This window comes from Ammospiza nelsoni, chromosome 2, assembly GCF_027579445.1.
Source record: "Ammospiza nelsoni isolate bAmmNel1 chromosome 2, bAmmNel1.pri, whole genome shotgun sequence".
NCBI classification, from domain to species: Eukaryota; Metazoa; Chordata; class Aves; order Passeriformes; family Passerellidae; genus Ammospiza; species Ammospiza nelsoni.
Genome location: NC_080634.1, coordinates 89,695,115 through 89,719,278, shown reverse-complemented (window position 1 = coordinate 89,719,278; position 24,164 = coordinate 89,695,115). Strand labels below are relative to the sequence as shown.

General features: G+C 43.0%; 1 protein-coding gene across 1 annotated transcript; it reads left to right on the top strand.

The window, feature by feature from the left end:
- The first annotated feature begins 782 nt into the window (after window positions 1-782).
- CREG2 (cellular repressor of E1A stimulated genes 2) lies at window positions 783-20,942 on the top strand. The gene is made up of 4 exons (XM_059466448.1): window positions 783-1,187; window positions 3,252-3,421; window positions 15,461-15,574; window positions 17,335-20,942. The coding sequence occupies exons 1-4, from the start codon at window positions 783-785 to the stop codon at window positions 17,480-17,482; spliced, it is 837 nt and encodes a 278-aa protein (XP_059322431.1). The 3' UTR covers window positions 17,483-20,942.
- Window positions 20,943-24,164: the final 3,222 nt, after the last annotated feature.

Here is a 24,164-nt window from a genome sequence, read left to right as displayed (position 1 = left end):
AAGTTTACAAGCGTATGTTTTAAAGAATTACAGCTTTACATTGCCATATTGATGAGGTCTACTGCCAAGAAAGGAACTGTATACACATGTGCCTTTATTAAATTGGGCTATTGATATGAACTCATATACATGCAAATCTTTACCTAATTAAAACCTTGCCTGGAAGACGTTTAATAGCAGCTCCCTGAATTTGCATATCAAAACTGCATCCTCACAAGCACCAAACTAATGCTGCCTGCCACCCCGGCCTTGGGGTCTTGCTGTGACTTGACCCCAGTGCCCAAAGGAAGCTTTCCCTGCAACGGGAGGGTTCACACGGACTCTCTCCCTCGTGGATAGTCTCCTCTTTAATAAACGGAGAGGTCGCACCGCCTCTGCCCGGACAACTCTACCTTCTTGGCTTTGTGGTGCGTGCAGAGAACTTAATACGTGATATACCTGCTGGACCGTGCGCCTGAACCAGGGGCTCCAGCGGGCTCCCAGGAGCCCCGCAAGGGACAAAGGCAGGGTTACCCCGCAGGGAGCTCCGCGTGGGCTGGGACCCGCCAGGGGCTCCGGGCTGGAGGCAGGACACCGAGGCGTGACGCGACTGCGGGGCCATCGGGAGCAGCCACAGCCGCCGTGCGCGGGGCGGAGGCGCCGCGGGAGGCGGCGGCGGCCGCGGGAGGCGGCGGCGGCCGCGGGAGGCGGCGGCGGCCGCGGGAGGCGGCGGCGGCCGCGGGAGGCGGCGGCGGCCGCGGGAGGGCGCGGCGGGAGCGGCGCTGCGGGCGCTGCCGCAGAAGATGTCGGCGCGGCGGCCGTGGCCGTGCTGGCTGCTGCCGGCGCTGCTGTGCGGCGGCGCGGGGGGGTACGTGGTGGTCAGCTCGGTGTCGTGGCCGCTGCCCGAGGCGGGGGCGGCGGCGGACGAGCTGCACAGCTCCTCCACGGAGGAGGCGCTGCCCGCGCTGCTGGAGGAGGCGGGCGGCCTGTGGAAGCAGAGCTACCCGGCCTCGGCGTACCGCGAGGATGCGGCGCTGGGCCCGGGGCCGGCGGCGCGGCGGCCGGGGCAGGGGCAGGGCGCCGCCCCGTCCAGGATGTTCTCCTACCGGCGGGAGGGCGGCGCGGCGCCGGGCCGGGCCGGGACCGCCCGCTTCCTCGCCCGACACAACGCCTGGGGCTTCGTGGCGACGCGGGCCGCCCGAGGAAAGGTACGGAGCCCGCGGCGGCCGCGGCACCCGGTACCCGCCCCACCACGGAGCGGCGCAAACTGCGGAGGAGAGAGAAATCGTGCTCGGAGCTCAGGCAGGGAGGATGCACCAGAGAGACACCTAAAATAGCAAAATGTCAAGGCCAGAAAGCAGAGCTGCATCGCAGGGTTTGGAAAGGGGCTGTTTCAGGAGGATGAGGAGGAGAAGGAGGAGAGCCTGCTGGGCTACCACAAAATCTGCCCGTCCGTCCAGCTATACCAGCTTAAGGGAGGATTTCTCTGTCAGGAACAATAAACAAAATAGCTGGGCTGCTATTGGGGTCATTCTTTTCTTCAGCTTTAAAATATTTCCTTTTTTAAAGTGAAACGTTCGGATGAGACACAGCATCCAGTACCACTCAGACAAAAGGGGGGGAAAGAGAAATTAAAAAAAAAATTAAAAATACATTCTTAACTTTCTGTTGAAAGTATTCACAGATAAATTAGCTTGTGATTTTGAATTAAATTTAGAAGCACGTAAGTCTTCAGGAAGCTCGGCTGAGTTAGTGGCAGTTAATGTTATTGTGAAATACAAAGTAACAGATTGACAAAAAGATACTACTAAATTAATTTGTAGGCAGACAGAAAAGGCCTGTAATTCTACATCAGCTTTTGGAAATCCTATTAAACCATATGATCGTAACTCTTGGTTTATGCTCTCACCAGAAACCCTCAGTGGAATTATAGCCATATTATAGTCTGCAGTTATCTGCCTCCAGACAGAACACAGAAGTAATACAGAAAAATCTGATTCATAATAAAATTTGAAATTTGGAGGGTGGTGTTTGCTGCTTTGAATGCTGAACTATGCTGCCTGTGATCACAATTATTTTTGAGAATCCAGAGTAACATTAACCTTGCATGACAGACTGAATATTTTAAGCAATGGGAACACATCCTGCAATATTACTGAGAGCTTCTTTTTAAATCGTAACTCTTAATAATAAACAAGGATTTGTATTTTCTAAGTTATGTAATATCATTAAAGCATTATTTCTAAGGGAAGCCAACAAAGACCATTTATAAGTGCTATAAGCATTAAAATTTTAAAGGCATATAAACATTAAAAATCAGAAAGCATGCTACCCAGGTAACAACATCATCCAGGATTTTCTTACTAACTATTCATATTTAATTTGATTTTTTTTGTAAAAGATTTAATGTATTGACAGATAATTTTACTGTTTAACATTTAATAAACCATGATGAAAAAATATCTGAACACATGAAAAAAGGAGCAATTAACTGAATATCTGTCATTGCTATTTATAATGGGATGAAAAGCATAGTAGGAGTATATGTCATTCTGAAGCATATTAATGAGTGTCACTACTGGGCAAGGACATTTTTGCATGCATTATAACCACTGTGTGTACATAGGGCAGTATATGGGAGCAAATATTTTTGAAAACTTGGCTCCTTGGTGTCCCTTCTCTGCCATGAGAGGAGGTTTTACTTAGGCTGGCTTGGTAGTTGAGACACAGCCCCCCATCACGAACTTGATGTTCCTGCCCAGGAAGCTGAGCTGATGTCCAGTTTGACTTCAAACACAACTCTAACTCAAATGCTTTCTTGTTTTTGCAAACCGATGCAATCACACTGCAAGTCAAAACTAAAAGAGGAGGCACTATTAGAGTAAAAAGCAGGCTAAATAAGGCTCTGTATCCTTTTGGGTTTAAGGAAAGATACCAGCAGTGGTTTAGAGTAAACATTTCCTGGCATGAATGGCAGCAAAAAAAGAAATTCATGCACTTAAATATTTTTAATTTGGTAGTTCCTTTAAGCTTAGTGTAAGACAAGATGTTCCTGACAGTGTCATGGACAGGACCAGAGAGAAGAAATAAAAGAGAGATCTGTTTTCATAGAAGCATGACAGATCTCTTTTAGAAGAAATGCTCTCATATGATAGCAGAAAGTGGGAGCAATGGGGCTGGCTGTCCTCTCTGCTAGAGCCCTTGAGGGAATCCCCCCCTCGAGAACTGTCTATGTGCAAAGAGGTAACCAGCTGCTTATTTGGATTTTGCAGATCCAAGGTATGCCCTACGGGAACTGTTTACTTCTCAGCGATGGTCCCATCAATAACAGCACTGGAATCCCTTTCTTTTACGTGACACCAAAGGACAACACTGTGACAGACCTTCTGAAGAATCCCATGGCTTCTCTGACCCTTCCAGAGGCAGATGGAAATTTCTGCAGGTAAGTTTTATCTGCCTCCTACCACCTTCAGTGAGAACAGAGACCTCAGAGCCGATTGCTGGGTCCCCACCTTCAATGTCCTGCATTTATTTTTGACTCTCAGAATCAGCTACATTGGTTGGGGGTTTTTTGGATTTTTTTCCCAGTAAATTCCCCTGGTAAAGCATAGTAGAGAAAAGCAGATGTGTCACTGAAGTATATTGTAACATCAACAGCTGGAGTGGCTTTCAGCTTGAACATTAACATACCTAAATTTTAATCTCTTCTTGGACGTGCCTACATAAAATCTAGGTGTTCAAGATCCTATAATAGTCTATAGTTATCTAGCCAATAAAATCCACAGAGTTTTAGAGGCTATCCAATTCACATCTTCCCTCTGCTGAAAACTCTGGTGGCCCTGCTAAATGCCTTGACAGGGCTCCAGCTCTCTGGGTTCTGTAAGAGGATCTCAGGCCTATGACATTCTGTCTGATTTCCACCCCTTCAGAGAATATGATGGAATATGATATCTTTGCAACTTTTTTACACCTTGTATATCACGAACAGTCAGTAAATGACCCCCCAAATAGAGAAATCCACGTCTGAGGTTTAGCAATCTACATCCAATCCCCAGTGCTTCTCTCCAGAGACAGCAGTGAGTTGACTTCTTCTTAATCATATCGTAGAATCTTAGATGGCCTGTGACAGTGGTCACAGGGGTTTTCAGGTGAAGGTAAAGACGAGAATGTTGACTCCATGTTCAGAAGGCTTGATTTATTATTTTATGATATATATATTACATTATAACTATACTAAAAAGAAAAAGAAGGAAAGATTTCCTCAGAAGCTAGCTAACCTAAGAATAGAAAAGAATGAATAACAAAGATCTGTGTCTTGGACAGAGAGACCCAGTTCTGCTGTGAGTGGTCACTAAATCAAAACATCCACACAAGACCAATCACAGACCCACCTGTTGCATTCCACAGCAGCAGAAAACCATTGTTTACATTTTGTCTCTGAGGCCTCTTAGCTTCTCAGAAGGAAAAATCCTAAAGAAAAGGATTTTCACAAATGGTGTCTGCGACAATGGCCCTTACGGTTTCTTCCAACACAAGCCATTCTGTCATTTTAAGTCCAACCCCCTGCCACAGACAGGGACACTTTCCACTATGCCAGGTTGCTCAAAGCTGCATCCAGCATGGCCTTGGGCACTTCCAAGGATGGAGCATCCACAACTTCTCTGGACAACCTGCTCCAGGGTCCCATCACCCTCACAGGAAAGAATTATTTCCTATCATCTAACCAAAACCTACTCACTCTCTTTTAGTTAAAATCCATTATCCCTACATGCTCTTGTGAGAAGTCCCTCCCCAGTTTCCTTGCAGGCTCCCTTTAGGTACTGGAAGTTTGCTTATAAGGTCTCCCTGGAGCCTTCTCCAGGCTGAACAACCCAAGTGCTCAGCCTGTGTTTGTAGGAGAGGTGCTCCAACCCTATGATCATCTTCATGGCCTCCTCTGGACTTGCTCCAACAGCTCCATTCCGTTCTTTGCATATAATGAATAACTTCAGATCCCCAAAGCCTTACATGTGTAAAATGTATCTATGTAACCTCAAAGATGACTCAATTTCCCCCTCCATTTTTGTCTCCTTGAAAAAGACATATCTCTACCATATGTTTGTTTACAGTCAATCATGTGGCAAACTTGGCTGGGTCAGCCTTGTGTGAAGTGTTATTTACAAAGGCCTCTTTACGGGTACATGACACCGAAATTGTGTCAGACAGAACTCTGTTACCAAAGCAGGTCTTAGCTGACATTCCAAGCAGAGAGAGAGAGAGAACTGGTAAGAACAGACTCCTTCAGAAAGAAATGGCATTAACAGTTGTTATTCCACCTTAAGGTCATCTTTGGGGAAGGAGAGGTTTTATCTTAAGACTAGATTTCCCCAGCTGAGGATTGCCTTGAGTATCATCCCACCTCTCAAACCTGCTAGCTGAGAAGAACCCTGGGAAAAGCAGGGAATGGCAAATATAAAACATTACTGTTCCACTTATCTGTATTTGTGTTCAGAATATATTGTTTTCTAGAGAGTTATACGGTGGAAAAATGAAATGTTTCTTAGTCTGAAGCAGTACAAGTAATTTCAGGCTGGCATCCTGTTCACAAGGAATAGAAATCATGGCTTCCTCTTACAATGTCAAACACCTAACAGGAAACTGCTATCACCAACATTTGTTAAGGTAATTCAGTCTTGAATGCTTGAGGAGGTCAGTGAAGTAGTGAAGTTAACACTGGAATGATTCTGTTTATTGCTTAAATATTTTCATTAAATTTCATTTTTGATTAATAATTTAGAAAATAAACATATCCGTTCTTTCACTGCAGGCTTAATGGCACTTATTCCTGCTTTCTGAGCTTTTTCATTCAAATAGTTAACTTACAATCCAGACCAAGTGCTTAAAAATGTATTTTAAGTCCTATGTCCTACTACCTAATGCCCTATTTTCAGAGGCCCAAGACTCAGAGCAGCTTCCATTGATGATGTGTTAATGTTGAGCACTTCTGAAAACCACACACCCACTTAGGCACTTAAGTGTGGCCTTTGATCCCTAACTTTAAACAGCCACTCTTGAAAGTCTTTGCCTCTTATGGCTTAGCAACATCACTGTCCTATTTACCTGTTTGGGAAGTGCCAATTCACAACAAAAGAGAAATGCTGCATGATATTACAGAAATATGAAATCCGTATACACCGCAAACCTCTGAGGATATTTATTCGATGTCTTTTTATTACATCACTATTAATTTCCAAATCCCTACTCTTTTGATCAGTATCCCACATATTTGCTGCTGCTTGTTTTGCAGCCAGGGAAACCTGGATTCTGTCACCTGACTCTCCCGTCCCCTCTGCAGCCTGAGACTGGGCTCTCTGGTGAGAAGAGCTCTCTGGGCCAAGAAGCTAAACCTGGATTTCCAAAACAGCTTAGTCCAAACTAATTACCATTTGCCACATCCCTGCTCTCCCTCCCTACCACCAGTCATGTGCTACCCTGCCCCCCATCACTTCTGGGTTTGCCTCAGCCTGAGCTGAAACATAAATGTGAAGAAAATTATCCTGACAGCAAGAATAAGTTTTTCTGCTGATCCTTCTTCTTTTCATCCTGTGGCCAGTACTGCTCCTGGCCTTGGAATCCCATCCCCACCCTCCAGCTGACCATATGGTGGGCCTATTTTTGCTCATCAACCCAGTGGAAACCTCTTGGTTTTTTGGTTTTTTTTTCTGGATGAGATTTCTACTGTCTTAGTGACTTGAATCAGCTCTTCAAGAGCCAGAGAAGAACAAAGGAGAGGCGAAAGGAAAAGAGAAGGTGGTGGAAAATAGAATATTCTCACTTTAGCAGGTAACCATACTCCAAAAATTGAGCTTACTACTGAATTGAGTACACAGGTTCAGAGTTTGATCACTGTTCCATGCATTATTTATTTTACCTTCAGTTTCTTTTTCATTATTTCTGAAGTTCTCATCTGGAACAGATGTTGGCTTGCATTAGTGCAAAGACAAGCAATACAATGAAAATCTGTGTCTTTACACGAGCTACAGTTTTTGTTTTTGGTGGTATGAAAATGTGAGCAAGCTTTGAGGCTGTCTCTCAGCAAGGAAGGGTATAGGCAATGGACTTTACCTTTCTTCTCTCCCCTTCCCCTATAACCAGTGTCATAAATTAATGTATATATTAAACTAGGAAACCATGCATGATTTTTGCATTTGAAAGCAGCACCCTCTGAAATGGCAGCCCAGCACAGCACCCCACTGTTACCCCTCTCAAAGGGCCTCTGTGAGCAGTGTGACACTGAAGAAAACAGCAAGGTGTCCAGGCCCTACTGCCAGTGCTAGGGGTGGCCTGTCCCCAGCTTCAGTGTGCACTTGACCAGCTGAGATAGACAGGCTGTGCCATGCAAACAGCACACAGCAGCCTCAGTGCAGAGCTTTATGTGATGGCTCAAGTTTGGTGCAGCAAAAGTCTTCTTTACTAGCACTGTATGAGAGGCAAGACCTTTCCCTCTGTCAGACCTCAGGTCCTGCTAGTATTAAAATGGTATCTGTGAGGTCTTCTTGGCAAAGGAAAGTGTCATTCTTGTCAGACATTCTCTTCAATTGCATCAATAATTGTTTTGGTTTCAAAATAATTATGTAAAATAGCTAAATGAGTAATATTCTATGTGAGAAAGTTCATGTCCTTGCATACTGGCAATGCATTTGTAGCTTAGTTTCACGTGGAACTTCATTAGAATTCCATTATTAATCTACTCTGAGTTGCAAGAATCAAAATAAATGTGAGAGCTGATCGGTGCCTGTAGCCAATGCTCCTGGGAGTATTTGGCACTCTCCTGAAAAATGCTTCTGACCTATTGCATGCAAAAGAAATCTCTGGCCTTTAGAAAGAAAACATAGCTGACATTTCAATGTCTTTGTGTACCTAATGAGTTTCAAGTGACTTGTGTACACCAATTTGATATTAAATTTATTTAGTAGCAAATTTCATTTGTTTTGTTTCAGAACAGACTCAAGTTCCAAACCCCGACAGTGAATATTTTCCCTTTCAAGGATGTGAGGAATACAGACTGGCCTTTATGGTGCTCTAGCCTCAATATTTAATCAGCTGGAGAGAAAATTTGAAAACCCTAAACTAATAAGAAAAATAACATTTAATATTGAAAGAAAGAGAGCTGCAATGCATCTGACTAGGCACTAATTGCAAGACATTTTAGTATTGCAGCTACAGTTTGGATACCTCATCTCTAACCTAGAGATTACCATTTCCCAGAGGGAGATGGGCTGCCCCTCTCTGAGAAGGCTCTGATGGCCAGGATAGAGACAGCATTTGTTAGTAACTACACAGCATTTTATCTGAAGGCTGATAAATGGATAGTAGAGGCAAGAAAAATTAAATGGTTCAGGCTATAAATAGACTGGTATGTCTATGCCACTGACAAGCTGAAAAGATTGAGTTCCATTCGTGCAGCTTTCAGAGGGAGCAAGACCAAGCCCGACATTAAAGCATAGAGCAGCTATTGTTCTAAACACATTTCACAACACACAGGCTGCTCAGAGGATTCCTCTTTCCAAGTAAGCTCCTCAGTCTGCCTCATTACAGCTGCAGCCTGGAAAACAGGCAATTAATTTTAAATGTGTGTCACCTCCTTGACATCAGGTTCAGCGCATTCACAGGGACACACTGCAGCTTTCTTAGAGAAGGAGTGGTTACATGGCTGCCATGAACTGGTTTTCATACAAGGGAAAAGCAGCGAGCTTTGGAGTCAGTCCACCTTTGGTTTTTTTCCTGCTATTAGTTCAGGATGGTGTTTCAAATCCACACTGCAGACCATGAGTGATTTTCATGAATTCACATTCCCCTCCTGATTTATGATCTCCATCAGAGCCGTTTTACCCACCATGCTCATCTGGTGCTGGAAGTAGCAGATTGGCATGATCAGGCAGATGTCTTCAGTGGACATAAGCTGACTCTGTAGGTTTCCTAAATGCTGCATGGAAAATGTTGGCAGGAAGTGCTGAGCCACCAAGCCATGGGAAGAAAAGAGGAATTTTGTGGGTCTGGGTTCCTGCTATGTGGTGGATCAGCAGCATGCACAAACATCCAGCTTCATTCCCTGGGCAATCCTGGGGCACAATAAAGCTGCCATGGGTGGAAGGCACAACCTTTGAGATATCATATGGCCACTCAACATTCAACTCCTGCTAGGTTTGTAGATCCTGTTGTTAATACGAGGATTAATATAACAAAGAAATCTGGTACTGTACCTTCACACAATGAGAAATTACGCATGCAGAAGACAAAGGTTGAATTCAGACATCCATTATTTTTTGAGATCCACCTCCTGATTCTGTGGCACAGATATATTTCTAGTTCTGGTATTTATATTGGCCCTTTTTAGTCATATGCAAATAATTATGTCAGTAGTTGTTCCTGAAAAATCTGTAATTAAAAAAATCTGTATTTCAAAAAAATTTAAAATGCATGTACCAAATTAGAAAGTCAAACATGAAACCTTCTATCATCATGACCCAATGCACACAATACAGCTCTAAATTACTGTTTTCCCGTATTCTTAAATAGCCAACTTCCTAAAATCCCTTTTCTAGTGAAAATAGCGTTTCTCTGATTCTGTTTACAGAAATAGTTCATGCTGTGATTCTTTTTTTTCTGCATGAATTGTCTATGGTTAAACTATATAAAAGCTTCCTGTCTGAAACACAGAGTTCAGCTGAAGAAATGCAGATGTTATTGTCAATGGAGAGAGGCAAACAGACTGGCTTCACATAACACATTGTAATTAAACCATTTTACAAAGGATTATCTTCTAGAAAGAATGAAATTATTTAAAACACATTAACTATTATTAACATTATCACATTAAATACATTAACATATTAAAACACATATACTAGGAGCACAGGCTCACTTAGATGAATAGAATAGCCACGACACCAATACACTTTAGCTCCCTGACTTGACTTCAGATTCAGAACAGAAGACTTCTTCCAAAAGCAAAGATGTTCTAACTAACTTTGCTGGCTCCCAAATAGGGCTGTTAGAGAAATTCTTGTGAAAATCAGAGCAGGGCAGATCTGCCTAGCCATATCCGGTTGAAGGCCAGCAGCAGCTTTTCAGATTATGAAATTGCTTTCAGTGGAGATTTTGTTTGATGTTCATGCCATGCAGATTAGCAGCACCAATACATTCTTTCTGCTTCGGAGACTCTGGTTGTTAGTGGTGAACAGATGAAATGAATGAGAAGTGCAACTTACTTTTCAAAATTAATCACATTTATGAATCAAAATTATATGCACTTTACAATAATTCTCTAAGGAATGAACATTCCCTCCCTTCCTTTTTGTAGATTTTAGGGGACAAAAATCCTATGATGCATTTTATATAGCAGAAAATAACTGCCTTTTCACCTTGTGCCCAGTTTGAGGCCATGTGAAGAGGAGCCCGGTGCAGGGTATGACAGAGTCACCTACCTTGCATCCATGGGAGGTGACAGGCATGAGCTGTGTCAGCAGCCAGTCCCCATCTCCTAATTACATAGGTTTTCACGACTGCTACCATTATAGGAGAGCTTAGAATGTGTGGAAGCAATCATTGCCTTTATGCCACTCATGAGCTGTGTGCTTTAAAGTAGGAAAAAATGTAGGGAAATTGTTTTCTGGGGCTTTCTTCTTGGATTTCTGTCTCTTCTTTTCTGCAATAGGAGAAAGCTCTTTCTTTCCCAACTTCTTTTCTCTTCAACTCTGAAGAAGTAGAGAGATAAGAACAGTGATTTCTCACATGGCAGTGAGAAATGTGTTCAGGGGACATATGTATATCCTCCCAGGGAGGATGGAAGGTCTTGTTTCACTGGGGAGTGGAGGAGAAGGATGTCAGCTCCTTTGTGGGAAAAGAAGTCTGGGAAAGAAGAAAAAGAGAAGGATTCCTCTGCATAGACCCCTGCTTCCACACCCATACTGAAACAGTACTTAACCCTCCTGCCTTTCTCCTGCCAGTTCCACTTCTTGGGAGTACCTGGCTTTCCTTCCTAAGTGCCTTCCAAACTCTTAATTTGCTTTTCCTGTTGATCTGTGGCAGATCAGTGCCACCTCACTAATGGATTGCAGAGGCTGAGAATGAAGATAATACTCAGGGATACTTTGGTCAGAAACCAGGAGACAGACCACCATCAGTCAAAGCAGAGATCTCAGCTGTGAAAGGGAATCCTAACCAATTCCCAACATCATCATCTTATGTGCCAATATAACCACAGCAGCTTGAAGTATAAGTTCATAACACCTAGACTTGGATAGCTGCTGCATAAAAACCTTCTAATTAAACTCCAAGAGATGGCTAGTGTAGTAAACAATTTAATGAGTAGGTGGCACTCTTTACTCTGAGCCACTCTTGAACCAGGACCCAGAAATTGCGGAAGTATTACACAGTAAAATAAGTGGGACACGGTCATTAGCAATGTGCTCTGCAGCATTGCATTTCTGTTGGGAAATACTTTTTACTTGGATGCTGGCCTCTCCTTAAGCTCAGTAAAGCTGGCACCTTTGTAGGTGATATCTTCTCACACACTTGGAAGAAAACTGCCTGGACTGGGTCAAACTCTGCATACCTACTTTGCTCACTGTAAGCAGAGGAACAGCAACAATCAATTCTTCTGTCTTCACAGATCAGATGAATAATTAAGATGATATCTCTTAATGCACTGTTTTCTCATAAAATGCATAAGCTGAATCTTCTTCCATTTTAATCTGGCCTTCCTAATTTTTTGCAACAAAGCCTATGTATTTGAAATAAGCATGAAAAAAAAAAGAATGTGTTCTCTATTGCTTGGTTTTGTTTCACAGTTACCTGCTTTCTCTTTCCCTCAGTTCATATTTTACCATGGCATTCATGAAGTCCTCTCTATGGAGACAGAGGGCTTGATTCTGGTAAAGACAAACCACCTGAGAAACCACCTTGGGTTTCCTCAACAGAGCAACAGTGTCACCATGTCTACCCCTGACTCTGCCTCCCCCTCACCCCCAGTCAGCAGCACACAAATGTTACATAAAGCTGCTCCTCTGCATCTACTTGTTCTGGTGCCAGCAAAGATGAGAGGAACTCAGGGACTGAGAGCTGAATATGTATTTATACAGAGGCAAGAAATGTCTATTAAATGCATGATTTGACCTCTACAAATGAAAATGAGGAATGTTTAAGTAAATTATTTATTATCTTTAGTAAAAATATGACATAAATCCCTGACTATATCACCTTGCTCCAAGGAAGCAAATCCTGCATTTGTATTAGTTGTGCTGGCAACAACACTGAAAACTGAAGACCCATTCACAACATTTAGAAATGGTAGCTGTAAGTTTAGTGGGTTTTAATGGTTAAGAAGTATAAAAGTAATCAAACATCATTAGGGAAATACTATGCCAAAAAAAGAAATGCAGAAGCAGATTCACTTCAGAATATCAAGGGTTTCTTTGAAAAAGGAAATATTAATGCTAATGTCAGATTAGAATACAAGGTTCCAAGATTTCCTGAAACAAAAAACCTATGATAAGAGGCAGAACTGAAGGCAAAACCAAGAAAGCAATAGCAGTGTGCTGAACTTAGATGTATCATTGCCCTGTTCAGCTCTTCCAAAACTTCACCTAACACAATCTCAACAAATAATTTGTTTGAGTCTTTTCCCAGGAAAACAAACTGACCCTCCAGAATATTATTCCAATATGCAGAATTCAGATTGAATAATTTTTACTGAGAAGATAGTATTATGTGTGTCAATTAGTGTAGCACCTTCATGAGAATGTACAGAAAACTGTAAACAAGAAGAAACCAGGGTGGAAAAATCAAAACATAAAAAAACCTATTCAAGCTATGGATGCACAGTGTGTAGGCTTTGTTGCCAGCCAGATATGTGGAGAGCAGGTTTTCATGTCAATTGTGGAAGAGTCACATCAGACACTACTCCTATTAGGCAAAACTTTCTCAGCAAAGGCAGGTAGGGTTCACTGCTTAACCACAGCTACATCAGCTCTATTGCCTACTCAAAATCAAATATTATGCTTTCAGAATAAACATGGACTTGCACAAAAACACCAAATAATTGTAATCTGAGTAGGTCAGATGAAAACTTCTCACTGCTCCTGATTACATCCAAAATCACCTCAATCTGCTCTGTGAAACACAGACATATTTTTATAACAATCTCTTTCAAAATCCTCTTTTTAAGTAATTAACCACGTATTACCTAGGAGCTGTGTACAAGAAGGACACTTGCAAATATTCCTGCTTTTCCTGGCTCTTCAGTTGTTCTATGATACTGTTTGGCTGTGGAGGAAATTGTATCATATATTCAAATGCACAGTTGTTTTAAAGCAATTTTCTGAACTCAATTTCTGAATACATAAGCATATGCAGAGGGCTTTGGATACAGTATTAGGATTAAGCATAAAAGATAACAATAGATCAGGAGATTGCTTCAAATGGACTTGAACACTTCACCATCCAGGGCAAGAGCATGAATGTGCACTGCCCTGGCTGCTGGACACACAGACCCTCAGCTGACACCCTCTGCATGTAGGATTGGCTCCTTTCTCTTCAGCTGTATTCACTGTATTTGCCTTAATTTATTTGTGTTTTGGTGGGTGAGCATCTCACAGGGCCATGGATGATGGGCAGCCACACAACATCCAAAGCCCATACAAAAGAAACCCCAGGAGCTACAGGTGTTCCTGGGGCATGGAGCTGTGTTCCTTAGGGAACCACAGGAGCTATGGGTGTCCCTGGGGCATGGAGCTGTGCTCCTTAGGGAACCACAGGAGCTATGGGTGTCCCTGGGGCATGGAGCTGTGCTCCTTAGGGAACCCCAAGAGCTATGGGTGTCCCTGGAGCTGTGTTCCTTAGGGAAAGAGCACTTTCAGGACACTGGAACCCAGACATGAAGTGACATCTTCAGCAGGCAGTGGGAGTCAGTGCTGAGGATCTAGGGTGTACCAAGGTGATCAGGTAGACAAGTTTGTACTCTGCATACACACTGATAGAAATAAACCCAAGTGCCTGGGCAGAGAATGCAGATTTTTGAGTTCTCAGAACACCACTTCTATAACTTAAAAGATTTTAGTACAGAAAATTAGACCATTATAAGTTGATGTGGACAGAAAGTTTGAGCTTGATCTTTGGCCTTGACCCTTCCTCCCATCAGTAAGCATAGGAGAGGAAAACAAGTGGAATTTGTCCAAAAGTTGTTAAACTGAAAATCCCCTTCAGACAACTGCTGCTCCAGACTGAACATGTCACTGAAATAGTGTCCCTGAGATGATGTGACTGCAAATGGCACTTTGGGGGTCAGGCTGCACAGTGGCAAGTGTTTATCGGACACAGTCAAGTATCAATCAGCCTCCTGTACTTCCTTACATATCTCTGCTCATGACCCTCTCTAGAAAAGCAGCTATTTTATCTAGTGAGCTACACAGTCTCTCATAACCATCTGTGGAGAATCTGCAGGTGTTAAATTAGCTGCAGGAGGATGCCCATATGTTTCCTGCATACACTAGACACACATTGAGAAATATAACCAAAAATGAAGCCATTGCAGATTGCACACACTTAAGGCTAAAGGGCTCAAGCCAAGATCTTTAAGTAAAAATGTACATGGATGAGATGTAATTTTCTGTGATTAAGACCCAGCAAAGAAGAAATGCAGCTTTCATTTCCTAATGTAGTTTCTTGGGCTGATATGGGAACATGGTTCCCTGAGACACTGAGCAGTCTCAAACTGCTGGCAACAGGACTTTGGGCTGCTCAGTATTTGCCAGGATCAAGCCTTTGCATTCATTTCACACACTATTGTTTTTTGCAATTGGTAGATTTAGTTATGATTTATATCCTTGTATTGTATACGTCAGAGTCAGCAATTGCATTGCAGTTACTAATGGCACTTATTTATCATTACTATATACAAAGAGCCAAAAAGTAGCAAATAGCTTCCCTGGCTTGGTCTGAAGGCAATTGGAGAACTTTTCTATTTGGTATAAAACACTTGAAAAATGAGTAAAAAATGAACAAGGATTGATTTTCTAGGATAAACACAATGAAAAGACCTTATGTTTTACATACAGATACACATAGTCATACTCTTTTCTGTAGGCATAGACACAGACTAACTATCTCACTACTTCTTCTCAGAATCCTGAATATAGGGCTGTACATCTGCCTGGGAATACTGCCATTTTCACATTTTTTTACAATCCAATATATACTAATCCAATTTTTCTGAGTATAAATTAAGATTAATCAATCTTAATCTGCTATCTACAGCAGAGCTATGTGTCAGTTGAGTGTTCCTTCCAGACTTCCCCCCTCCACCAAACAGTATAGCTGGGAGTAGAGAATACCCTCAAGGCTTGACAAAGCTTTTTATATGTGAGCAAGAGTCCACACTTCTCCAAAAACCCTTAAGAAAGCAAGCAAGCTGTTACTCATGAGCAATTTTCTCTGTGCACAGAAAAAACGTGATTGATCCAGAGGATCCAAGGTGCGCCAGGCTGACTCTCACGGGACAGATGGTCATGGTGCCTCCAGAGGAAGTAGAATTTGCCAAGCAAGCAATGTTTTCCAGGTCTGTATCTAACATACACATAGAAGAGAGCAACCCATGGGTTTGAGACAAATACACAAATGTGGCCTTTTGGTACAGAAAATCTGAGAAATAACAAGCCTGACCTTTGCTTTGGGGCCATGAATCATGCTGGCTTCTGCGTGGCTTGGAATGACAGACCTTTTAACTCTTGAGGAAATTAAATATGGAAATGCAATTAGTTAGTGTTGGACTCTGGTAAGGCACATGTCTTATAATCTGGGGATGATGAAGATATGTCACCTGGTTCCAAGGAGAGATTCCATAATTCCATGGTGTATTTGTTATCTTTAAAGATTCTACCCCACTTTATGACAGGTAGTGGACTCAGAGACAGAGCAGAGGTCTGCTGCCTTTGGGTTTACAAACATTTTCAGGGTGGAGCTTACCAGTTTAATTACATCTCCTAACGTCCCAGCTGCTTCAAAGCCATAGTACTGACTGAACAGTCTCCTTTGAACAGATGCAAGCATAACCCAGATGTGTAGCACACACACAGGGTGTGCCCCATGCCCTTCAGTGGGTTTCCAGAATTACAGCGTGAAAAGCCTAAACCTTACCTGGAGCACACACCTCCCACACAGGCTGCCAGGGATTGTCCTCCAGGTGCACCTTGCCTGGTCAGTCAAATACTGCTGGGAAACTGGGATGAGCTTGGATCCAAAACAGCCCAGAGATGATATTCCTTCTGATCTACAGGATGGGGTCAGGGTGGGACTCTGTCAGTGTGTGCCACCAATAGCAAAAATGGGACCATGAACAGATGGAGCCACATTGACACCCAAGCCTTCTTTACAAACTTCACAGGAATTAGATTTCCATGTGATCCAGAGTCTACCAGCACCTCAGCAGAGGATGCTCTGCTGTCAGGGTGCAAGAGTCAGAATGATAAAGTGAGGGCTGTTGGGGCACATCCAGTGCCAGCAGCATCTGATGCCACTTACCAACCCCAGAATCATAGGTGCTCAAAGGGACAACTCAGAAAATGGTAGGAAACACCATTTTCCCAATGAGAGGGAAACCAAGAGGTTGCCAAACCAAGCACCTCTGCTGAAGGGTCCTCTGCAGGAGCAGAGGGCAGTGAGCCAACCCTGCCCAGACTTGCAGCACTTCCCACCCATGTTCCTGTGAACACTGACTTGAACTGTGGTATCCACTCTGTGCATCACTGCTGAGCTTCCCACAGCTACACCTGCTGGGGTTTGGGAAGCAGACATCTGCACCCAGTCAGGGAGAATCTTTGTGACCTAGCTGTAAGGGAGACCAGAGAAATGAGAGAAAAATACAGGATGAGAAGGCTGTCGGAGGTGACAGCTTGCAGAGACAATGCTCTGCCCAGTTTTATTAGCCCTCCCTCTGTATCACAATTGCTACCAAAGATGTAGTATTTTCAGGATGCTCTTTCCTTTAAACAGATACAAGCACAATCCTGACATACATTCAAAGAGTCTTCCCTAACTATTTTTCACTTACTCAGAGACCAAACAACATCTATGTTTAGAGACAGAGTTCCGCAGTGGGGGAAGGTGGTGATGGCTGGCTGCCTGAGTGGCAGTTCTCCCCTGACTGGGGTGAGGAAGATCATAAAGCTTACAGCAAGGAAGGGCCAAAAAGATGAATGGTGGTTCTCATATCTCAGGTTTCACTCTAGCTGAGCACACCAGGGTGAAGATAAAAGCAGACTATGCATATGTTTTGGCACATCTTCTAATATTTTTTTTTGCTTTTCTTTGTCCCTCCAGGCACCCAGTGGTAAGAAAGTGGCCTCGTAGCTATGAGTGGTTCTTCATGAAAATGAACATTGAACACATCTGGCTTCAAAGCTGGTATGGAGAAGTTTCTCCCATTGCAGTAGAAGAGTATTTAAAAGCAGTTCCAAATAAAGGATGATTGAATGGGCTTTGAGATAAAAATCTCCTGAGTTTCCTTTCCAAACACTTTTAAAATTTCATGGTAGATGGTTTCTTTACAGTGAAATTTTTCTTCTTCTCCCAAAAGGCTTTAAAATAGCCCTGTGTCACATGGAGTGGAGTGAAAATAAATCAACACAGACTTTCAAATTATAAAGGAGAGGTGGATATTAGCCCTACCCTGCAATGTACAGACTTGTCATTTCAAGCAGGCAATGTGTCATCTGAAATGCTGTTTTTAAAACGCTTTGTATCTGTTTGTTTTGACTTCTATTGCTGTGCACCCACAGGGAAACTACACTATGTGCTAAATATAATGTTCTGAATTGCAGAAAATGCAAATTGCCTACTCAGAACCCTCTATGCATTGTGGAGGTATTACTGTTTCTTGGTCTCTTTTGATTTGTAAGTACTATAAGAGAAATTTAATAGCGGCAAATTTGGGTATTTAAGTTTAAAAACAAATTATTTGCTAAAGCTGTCCTCATTTGCTAACTTCTCTTTTCTATGTGTGCTTTTCCCTAATTAGATAGTTTGGTGTTTCACTTGGAAATTGAGTAAAACTTCTCTCTTTAGCAGAAAAAATGCAATCAGTTAAAAAAACACAGCTCCATATAACTTGTCTCTGACACAAAGCTGGTTAAACACATTAAAGGCCAAAATCAAATCAGCCCCACAAGGATTATCTCAATACAAGTATAAACATTCTCCTAAGAAGAATTTAAGTAAATGTTCTCAGCTAGCCTGTTCCTGTTGAGACAGGGAAAGTATTTTTAATAGCCTGTAGTCCCAATTCTTTTTTGCCTCCCTGCTCCAGCCACTGCTTTATTTTTAACTGGCTTGTGCAACTGATTTTTTGTAAGCCCTCACTAACTCACTGAGGGGTGGAGTCTGTTCCTTAATTCTGTTTCCTCACCAAGATTTAAAGGGCTGATTCACGCATTTAATTTTTAAAGAAGCCCAAAGTTGGTAGGTATTTCAGGTCATGAAAACTGCTTTTCTTGGTGTGGAAAGTGCAAACTTTGTTGCAAACACATTATGTGTGGGCTTCTCATGTGGTAATACTAAAAGAGTTCAAAGGTATTTTAATTACTGTCAGCTCTTTCTCTAGATGTCCTCCTGGTAAACTTATTCTGCAGTTCTTAAGGGTATCACAGAAAGAAAATTCCCATGGCTAACCAAGTCACCAGAAAGTTTGAAAATTATGTGGCTGCTCTCCCTGTTACATTAGGAAGGAGACACATTGAGATGGGGTTTATGTGCCTGTGGGAAAGGTCTTCCAACATCCTTGGGAGAGCACCTGAGCTCTGGTCATCCACCTGCACCACATCTGGGCTGGGGAGGAACCTGGGTGAGTGCCCTGAGCTTGCACAGGTTAATCCCTGGGCAGAGCTCAGAGGCACCTGCATGAGCTATGATCAGCAGGAAGCCAATTAAGTGTAGCTGAGCTTATTTTGGCTCGGGCATGGAGAGAGAGATAGCCTGAAGAGCTGGGCACTGTGCTGGTGTAACTGCAAGGGGCCCCAGAGTGCCCAACTTAGCCCTAGGGCGAGTCCCAGCCCCCCAGGTATCACTACTATTCCTGATATTCTGTAAGAAGCCAAGGCAAATGAGGGGGGAAACCTTGTTTAGACACTCACTAAGCTTTTTTGTTCTTGTCTCATTGCCAGAGACTTTGTTAGCTGTGCAGATATTTTGCCGAGGTAATTACACAAAAGGAGGAAGTGTCCTGCCTGAATCTATTTCCTTTTTTTTTTTTTCTTGGCAGATGAGCTGCATTTTCACATTTGAGTTCGCCCCTTAATCTTGCATTGTGTAATACTGAAGCAAGATGGCCTGTTCTATACAGATTTATAGAATACCATCAAGTGAAAACCTCCTTGATCCCTATAATTTTGCCATGGAGATCTTTGTCCACTATGGATTTGATGACTTTGTCCATTAGGATTAATGGAATTTTAAAACTGTGTTCAACAGGAAGAATACCAGTCCTTGTAAGAGAAATTCAGAGGTGTAACATTCCTGTAAAAGTATAATTACATATTTCCTTATCCCAGTTCACCCTATTCCCAGAGAAACCTGAAACCCCCATTCTGCCCCCCACTCCTACATACACATAGATTAGCAAATCCAGAGTACAATCTTAATGTTTAAACAAGCTGAAGAAGTGAGGAAGAATTTTAGAAGTGCTACTGTTACTATACTCTCAATTTCCCATTCACATCCCCTGGCAACAGTGACATGGTCCTATGTCCTGTCCATTACCTCATTAACAAGCCTTGAAGCAGTAAGGGGTTGTGTCAAGAAGGTTAGAAGAGCTTTAATAGTTTAAGAAGTCAGTGTGTACTAAAAAAGGTTTTGAATTTACAACACACTACTTGTTATAGGCTGCCTCCCTGCACACACAGGTTAATTGGAGTCCCTTCTGTATTGTATAATGACACATTCATCAAGATGATTTTCTGTATGGACCTGCTGTGAGGCTCTTGACAGAACCTTAAAAAATTAAATGCTTGTGACATGTAATGTGACAAAAGGGGCCCATGAAGGAATACTGTCTTACATCACCTGTTCTCATTTCATGCTTCTTTAACCCAAGGAATAATTACCATGTGAGTCCTTGAAAGTCTGCAGAAATTCATAGAAATTCATCAAAAATATGACCTGCAGATTTTGAGTGGAATTTTACAGACCAAAAAAAAAAGGGAGGTGACAGTAGTTTGCTTGTTTGAGCTTTATATTATTATTTATAGGCTAGTTTTAACTTTTCTTCAAACAGACAAATGTCTCAAGTAATATTGGTCATCATGTGGTAAGTGGTGTTTATTGAAGCTTTTAACCCAGAGTTTTATCTCAAATACCACAATAAAAACTTCCTTAAGACTGTAGAGTCTGATTTTGCTTCAGTTCAATATAAAAAATCCCATTTATTTATTGAGCTTTAATTACTGGATCAAACAAGCATTTTTTAAAATCTTGATAAGCTCTTCTGTATTTATTATGCATTTCAACTAGCTGATGTGTAATTTCCATGTGTTCTGTATTTTCCCTATTTCTGTAGCTTCACCAAAAAAAGGCTGTGCAACATGGTTAAAATTTTACCTGTGGTATTGGAATATTTAAAAGATGTATTTAGTAATTTCTGTATACTTGAAAAAAGAAAAATGATGTTGAAAAGTTGAGTTCTCACTTCTTGCTAATTTGGGCAAAAGAAATGCAGGTACAGGATTTAGGCACAGATATTTTGAACCGGTGTTCTTATTTAATCAAAGAATGTTGTTTCTGATGAAATTTTCATCACTTCAGTGGTTGAAATGCAACCTGACTCATTTCTGGATGTGTATTGCAATTTGCAATGTACTTTGATTTCTAAAAATATTGAAAGTTGTTGACAAAATGGCCATGAAGAAATGTAAATAAACCAAATTTCAAAGCAGAAACCGTATAAGGATATTCTTCAGTATAGCATTTGCCAGAGTAACCCACATTGTGCAAACAATCATTACAATTTCTGTCTGATCTGAACATCTGTTTTGGTTTTTTCTCCCTGAGTTTTCCTGGACCAAGTTAATTTCTCTCAAAATATTTGTGGGAACTGAGTCTCCAATTTGCCTTTTCTCTGGGGAGAAAAGTCTAGTCAAGCACCTATCGTTCCTTCATCTTCTCATTTATTGTGTTCTTTGCTTTCACTGTGGCACTTAAATGTCACTCTTAAAGTTCACTCTTCTTTTTTGCATGTAGGAACTGAGCACTCATCTCTTCGGTGTGCATTAATAGTGTTTTGGAAGTTTCCTCAGTGCTATTTCTTCCCTTGCCAGCCCAGCTCTTACAAGTTCTTGTTACAGCTTGTTCTCTCCACTTTCCTCTGATGCGTTTTCTTAAGCCAAGTCTGACAATTTACCTTCTCATCTTGTTTTCCTATACCATCTCCTTTCAACAAAATTCAAGCTCTCATACTAAAATTCATATCCAATAAAGAATAGAATAGAATAGAATAGAATAGAATAGAATAGAATAGAATAGAATAGAATAGAATAGAATAGAATAGAATAGAATAGAATAGAAGAGAAGCCTATGTTAGGATCAAATAACAGCCTGTGTTTCCTATTTACACTTTAAATCTTTCTCTTGCCACTAGTTGGACTGCATTTACTGTAAGAACTGTGACCACAGTTCCCTACCCTACACAAATCTCAGTCAACACTAGCTTCTTATTTCCAGTAATCTGTATTTTTAAAAGAACACTTCCTGCAGCTGGTTTCTTCCTTTTTACTTACTGTTTTTACATTTAACCCATTTCTGGAGTGATGTTGATTCTGACTAAACTATGTGTCTTTAATTTACTTACAAAAAAACAACCAAACAAAAATCAAAACAAAACAAAAAATCAACAAACCCCAACCAAACCCTAATTTGAACATTTTTGGAATCACTGAAGTACTTTGAGATTTTAACCTTCTTTTTGCTAAATACTGAATTTGTGCTTCTTCCAAATTGTGTTGCTTGTCATCGTTCAATAAAGCTCACCTTTTACCTGCCTTTTCACTGCTACCACCTCCACATGCCCTCTAACATCTTGCTAGATGCTCCTGTTTCCTTCTCCTCTTTTCCCTAACTTTTTACATTAACTCTAATTTTTCTATCTTCTTCCCTCAGCTTCTAAGTTCTCCACAGCCCGTTCCACATTACTTTGTCTGCTCAGTCTCGTCTGTCTTCTTGATTTTGCTACTTTAATCTTCTTGTCACTATGCTCAGTGCCTTTGGAGAGGATCCTAACACTGACAAGTCTTATTTTGGGAGAATGCTAGAGAGTAGCTTCAAGGAATACTTTGGGTTTGAAGGTATTTGTTTCTTTGTTGGTTAAAACACTGCCTCTGGAACAGAAATGGGAACATATTGGCCTTGATGCTGACACAGAACAGGGCAGTTCATCAAGCTCGTGGCTTTTCCCTGTGATATCTTCTGCACAAACTACTCCAGGCTCTATTAGGCCCTGCCTGTGTCAGCACCCACAACATATAATCATGATTAGGAAGGACATCAACAAAGTTTGACAATGTTGTTCGACAACATAGGTAACAGTGCAGGAGCACACAACTGTTGTCTTCTGAAGGAAAACAACCATTCAAAAAAGGCTGCTAGCTGGTGGAAACAAGTGATTCGTTTTAAAAGCTGGGAAAAGATACAGATGAGTTCCATGAAAAAAACAGGGGAGACTCTGTGTTTATTCAAGAAGAGGCATATGTCAAATACTCCTATTTAAGGGAAAACAAGTCCATAGAACGATCATGTCTATTCGGTACTTTAATACCTTAATTGTAGTTTTCCCTCCAGACACGGTACAGACCCTGTCACCATTTTTCATGGCTCTGGAACGAATGTTCATTTCCCTCAGCACGGGCACCGTGTGTATCTGACCGCGCGTAGCTCCGTTCCCTTTCCCCGGCATGTCAGTGGAACCGCTGTGTTCTTTGCTGGCTTCCGGCCACCTCTTGTTCCCTTGTGTCCTTGCTTCTGGCGCTCCAGCCTCCCTCCACGCCTCAGGAAGCCATGCTGCACCCTCGAATAGGGCGAGGTGTGCCCCGGAGGGTGCGGTGGTGACTCATGTAGCTTGACGCGTGTGTCACTGCCGGGGCTGCTGTGCCGGACCCGGGGCCGCCCCATGGCAGGGTCCGAGGTCGAGCAGCCCCCGAGGGCTCGGTGGCGGGGGCAGGCGGGTGCGGACAGGGGCAGTGGCCGCTCCGGGCAGGAGCCGCCTCAGGGTGATCCCCTTGGGCACCGGTTGCGTGCAGGAGGCCGAGGCCGAGCTGTGCTTCTTAAACAGCCCCAGCAGACCGGGGGCAATGGCCACCCTGGCGTGTATTAGAAATAGAGTGGCCAGTAGGGCTGGGGAAGTAATTCTCTTCTTGTACTCAGCACTGGTGAGGGCACGCCTCGACGCTATGTCCAGTTCTGGGCCCCTCAGTTCAAGGATATGGAGGTGCTGGAATTGGTCCAGAGAAGGGCAGTGGAGCTGGTGAAGGGGCCGGAGCACACGTCTCATAAGAAGCAGCTGTGGAAGCTGGGTTTGTTTAGCCTGGAGAAAAGGAGGCTCAGGGGAGACCTTGCCATTCTACAACCACATGAAAGGAGGTTGTAGCCAGATGGGGGTCGGCCTCTTCTCCCAGGCAACCAGCGACAGTACGGGAATACACAGCCTCAAGTTGCACCAGGGTAGGTTCAGGTTGGATACTAGGAGGAATTTCTTTACAGAAAAGGTGTAAAACATTGAAGTGAGCTGCTCAGGGAAGCGGTGGAGTCACCTGGCCTAGGAGTGTTTAAGGAAAGACTAGACGTGGGACTGAGGCCATGGTCTAGCTGACATGGCGGTGCTCGATCACATGTTGAATTCGATTATCTCAGAGGTCTTTTCCAACCCAATTGATTTCAGACTCTGTAGCTGCCGCCGGGACGGCCCCAAGCCCCGCGCCGCCATTCGCCCCGCCCGCCTATCTAGTGTGCCACCCCCCCCTCTCCCGGCATGCCGCGGGGCGGGGCGGCCTGGCCCGGCCCCCTGCTCGCCCTCAGCCGCGGCGGGCGGGCTCCGCCCCGGGCGGCACCGCGGGTACCTGCGCGGCGCGGGGCGGCCGCGGGACACAGTGCGCCGACGGCGGTGGTGGCCG